Here is a 4,720-nt window from a genome sequence, read left to right on the forward strand (position 1 = left end):
TATGTATGTATGTATATATATGTATGTATGTATATATATATATATATATATATATATATATATGTATGTATGTATGTATGTATGTTGTTTAGGGACTGACAAGTGAACGAGTCCATAGAGAACTCTGCTTTCAAAACTTTTATTGCTTCTCAAGTTTCTTTAAAGAAAAAAATTTGCACACAAATGACTTTGCTTACAAATAGCGCTATGATGAGATGCATGATGATGGGGGAGATTTTTTAAAACTTGGATAAATAAAAGGTTGAAAGGCCAATCTGAAATCGGCATGCTCGTAACGTTCACTTCATGAAAACTGCATAATTTGAAAAAAAAAAACTTTTCAGCTATCCTCCCAATATAGATACAGAGTCTTTCTCGCTATCTTCACACTCTCACACACACATACAGACCGAGGGAGTGACAACGAGAGGATAAAGTGCAGAGTGTAAAAGCATCAGACTGGCTGACGCAGCAGAGAATCAGTGAGATGCTGTTTGCTTTAGAGATGACTGAACTGAGAAGGTTGGGTTTGGATGTTTAGGATGACTGGCAAAGCATATTTAAGATTAGAGTGTTCTAGAAGCACATGATGGTTCAGCTGCAAGTGGTACAGTATATCAAAGTAAATTCAAGTTTAAGAGTCCAGAGTGGTAGTGGAGGAGATGTCATCACAGAGCTCGAGAAATAGGTGTCACAGAAATATTCTTATAAAAATAAAATTATTTTCCGTCCCATGATACATCACAAAATTGCATTCTAACCCAAAATTGCATGTAAAACTTACCTTTACAAAACATCCATTTATTTAGAGCTTATAAAATTATTCCAAAATATCTGAGACGACCATAAAAAGGGCTGCCATGCTGATGATTTTTTAAAAAAGTACAAAAAGCCATTACATATAAATATGAATATGTACAACACAAGCCCTTGGGGAAGTTCATTTTGAATAATAAACATAATTAATTAGGTAACTGTATCTATGCCTAATGATAACCTCAAACTATTTTATATTAAACAGCTCACACTGTGGAAGGAATTATTCACTGGAAACAGATAGATATTTATGCCACATTGTCTTTGCTAAAGCAGTTAAATAACAAAATTAACAGCTGCCAAAATGACCCCATCACAAAGATATTATTAAAGAAATATTACATATTCAATACAAGCCCTAGCAACAGCATCTGTGGCATTTTCAGCAGAAAATTTGATTCATACCTCAATTTGCAAAAAAGAAAATAAAAAAAAAAAATAATAATGTTGAACGCTTGCCCTATAGAATTCCATTATAAGTGCAAAACTGTCAACATTTTCACAAAATGAGGTATGAGTCAAAATAATTCCTGCATTAATCAACAGCATGGATGATTTTAACTTGTATTTAACTCAGAATATTGCTTTAACAGTTAATAAAGGACCTTGAAGACTGGTGTGAAATGTCAATCGGAAACCAAAATATTTTGCCTGGTAAAGAAATTAAAAATCTTGAACGTTGAATAAATCTGGGTACCTATAATGACTGTCAACACCTTATATGTCCAGGGATCTAGAAGTCTTCAATTTACTATAATTGTAAAACACAAACTCAAAAATTATGGCATTATGGGACAGTATTCAGGGGTTAAGGCACTCAAGTTTGGGAAGTCGCACTGATTGTTGTGGTGTTAAATAATGCTTAGCCTTTCTTCACCGGTTCATCAGCAGACAATAACTTAGAAAAGTCCCCATTGGTGGTGAACCAGTGTTTTGGTATTGCATCATGTGGAAAGGAAATTACATTAATCCTTTGGTTCTCCATGGATCTTCTCAGAAGCCTTAGCAGGTACAGGCAGGTAACCGTGAGACTGTCAATCAGTGGGTACCATCCTCCATCTTTTATTTCTCTTAAACCATTTTCTAGTACATGGGACCTTTGGAAGCTGGGCCCTTGGGATTGTACCCCACAGGCATACTCATACAGTCTGACGGGTGACACCGACCATCCTTGCCCTTTGGTCCAGATGGTCCTGGAGGTCCAGGAATACCAGGGATGCCCTGCTGACCAGAAGGACCTGGTGGTCCCATCTTACTGTAACCAGGAGGACCAGGAACACCTGAGAGGAACGGAAGGAATGAGAAAGAGATTACCGTAGAATAAACATTACAAAGTTGGCAAAATGACTTCCACTTTAAAATTGGCTTTGAAAACTTGGGAGTCAGACCTGGAGCACCCGGAGGGCCAGTGTCTCCCATCTCTCCAACACCATTATCTCCTTTTTCTCCCTTTACACCAGGGGCACCTGGGGACACATATGAAAGCAACCTTGTGGAAGACTGGGCAAATGGAACTCTGGACTGCTGTAGGAAACCTTAGCACATTAGTTCCTCTTACCAGGTGGACCCATGGGTCCCTGCCTTCCTTCGCGGCCAATCTGCCCAGAGCGGCCCGGTATCCCTGGGGGACCTGTGATGCCTGGACTTCCATCTTTCCCTGGGGGTCCTGGTCGACCAGGGGACGCAACCATCTCCACAGGCATCTGCATTCGGGACATGTAGTAGCCCATACGCTCTGCAGGAACAAATTAACTTTGAAAACCAACCTAAATAAATAATAATAAAAAAATTGTACGCCTGCCCCATAGACTACCATTATAAGTGCAAAACTGTCCACAATTTTTTTTCTTTTACAAACTGATTTTAACTTGTTATGTGTATTTTAACTTGTATTTAACTCAGAATATTGCTTTAATAGACACTAAAGTGCCTTAAAGACTGTTGTGATGTATCAAAAAGAAACCAATATCTTTTGTGGAGGGCTGGGGAAGAAATTAAATCATCCTAAGACACTTTCTGTTTGAAATAAACCATCTAGAAATAAAGTTTCAGTCAGGGCGCGAACTACGGGGGAGCTAGGGGGAGCTCGGCTCCCCTTAATAAGACATGGGCTCCCCTGAAAACGTGATTTGTGAAATTTTGGGGGGTCTCAAAAAATATTGACAATAGTGTTATTTTGACGTGCAATTTCAGATTTGTGTAATGTGATCATCGTGGATTATTATGTGTTAAATTGCAAAAATATCATTCATGCATGACGGCGATTTAAACCTAATTCACTTCAATAAAGATAACTATACATGCTATTCTTGTCATGAGCATCAAGGTGTGGGGGCGCTGCGGTGCAAATTCCACTCATGTTTAGTACATGTTAACTCAAAGATTCGTAGAAAAATATAAACGTTGGACTCTTGTCGATTCTGTGTTAAGGTAAGGCATGTTATTCGCAATTATGTGTTGTGGCTGGGTTGTTATAGGTCTGCGTGACTTTCGATGTCTTAGGCCTAATTGAACGGAGGAATTATGGTATTCTTCTGTAGCCTGACGACGAGTAACTTTAACCGTTGCTCATGTGAACTCAAAGACAGCCTGATGCTTTGTTTATAGACTATTTGTTGTTTCACCTATCAATTCGTGTCGATAAAGTATAATAGGGTAAATCCTGTATAGTGATTTATCCTATATAGTGCTTGCATAAAGCAAGTAGTGCATACACTTGTAGCTGTTATGTATCTTTGTAAGACATTGTAAGCCCTCTTTTGAGGCACGCGCAAGCGCACGAAACTCCCCCGTTATAAAAAAAAAAACAAGTGGGCTCCCCCAAAGTTCACGGTATAGTTCGAACACTGGTTTCAGTGCTTCCAGATATGTCTGGTTACAAAAGTTCTCTTACCGTCAAAGATCTTTATGACCTGCTGCCTGATGAAGGACCTTAAGTCATCATAGTTTACAACAGCCTGGAAAAAAATTGTTACAATGTGAAGTTAAAATGCTCATATCTACTATTCTGCAAGATATCTTATCCATCATCCGCTAAAACTAACTCGGATGACAACGTAAGCCTCGTACATTCAATTTACAAATGGCTGCATCGACTCTCGTGTTTAAAATATGGTGGACAAGGAAAATAAAAAGCAAACATTGATTCTTAAAGTAGATACTGTTCTATATGATACTGTAGGCGGGAAACTGTTTCTGTCAGTTAATAAACTCTTTTAGCCAGGGTTTTTTTGGCAGTGTACCATCACTGAAAAAGCCTCACTTCATTCCCTGGGATTCCTGGTGGTCCGGAGGCACCAGCTGGTCCAGGTGAACCAGGATTTCCCCTCTCACCACGGGGTCCAGCTGGTCCTATGATCCCTTCTGGTCCTTTGGAGCCAAAACCAAAGCCTCCTCCTGGTGGGCCAGGACGTCCGCGCTCTCCCGGGGGTCCCCTTTGCCCTGCAGCCCCTGCTTCGCCCTGGATAGGATCAAAGGAGCAGCTGTGATTTACCACACAGGTGATTCTAGGACAATGACCACGGGCTACTCAATGATCCCTGTAATAGCACTGCATAATTGGCTTTATATAGAAACGCTTGCTCAGCACTATACAGTCCACAAAATAAAATATTCAAGGTCCGTCCCATCTACTTTTTTAATGAAGGGCAACAAGTGTGAATACAATGAATGCTACAGTTGTGGCTTATAATTTCATTCTGGTTTGCATTCAATTGTGATTTTATACTTCCTGAAAAGCCCTCTGCTGGTTATGTATGTTTTTATAACTATTTTTTTGTAAATTAGCTATTGATTAATCAATGCAGCTTAGACAGTGTAGACTGCAGATGGGTGAGGGATAGCTTTAATGGCTTGTATTGTAGCCTGGTTTTGCTTTGAAAACATTGAAAACAAAACAAAACAA

General features: G+C 39.3%; 1 protein-coding gene across 1 annotated transcript in view; it reads right to left on the reverse strand.

Moving 5' to 3' along the window:
* Window positions 1-552: 552 nt before the first annotated feature.
* Window positions 553-4,720, reverse strand: part of LOC107698978 (collagen alpha-1(XVI) chain-like) — a 72,539-nt gene continuing 68,371 nt past the window's right edge. Inside the window, exons 66-70 of the mRNA XM_016500116.1 lie at window positions 4,079-4,276; window positions 3,710-3,773; window positions 2,375-2,551; window positions 2,205-2,282; window positions 553-2,096 (exon numbers count right to left, since the gene is read on the reverse strand). Coding sequence (XP_016355602.1) covers window positions 1,900-2,096; window positions 2,205-2,282; window positions 2,375-2,551; window positions 3,710-3,773; window positions 4,079-4,276 — 714 coding nt within the window. The 3' untranslated portion in view covers window positions 553-1,899. The remainder of the gene's footprint in view (window positions 2,097-2,204; window positions 2,283-2,374; window positions 2,552-3,709; window positions 3,774-4,078; window positions 4,277-4,720) is intronic.

Source organism: Sinocyclocheilus anshuiensis, unplaced genomic scaffold (genome assembly GCF_001515605.1).
Source record: "Sinocyclocheilus anshuiensis isolate Anshui unplaced genomic scaffold, SAMN03320099.WGS_v1.1 scaffold74, whole genome shotgun sequence".
Classification (NCBI taxonomy): domain Eukaryota; kingdom Metazoa; phylum Chordata; class Actinopteri; order Cypriniformes; family Cyprinidae; genus Sinocyclocheilus; species Sinocyclocheilus anshuiensis.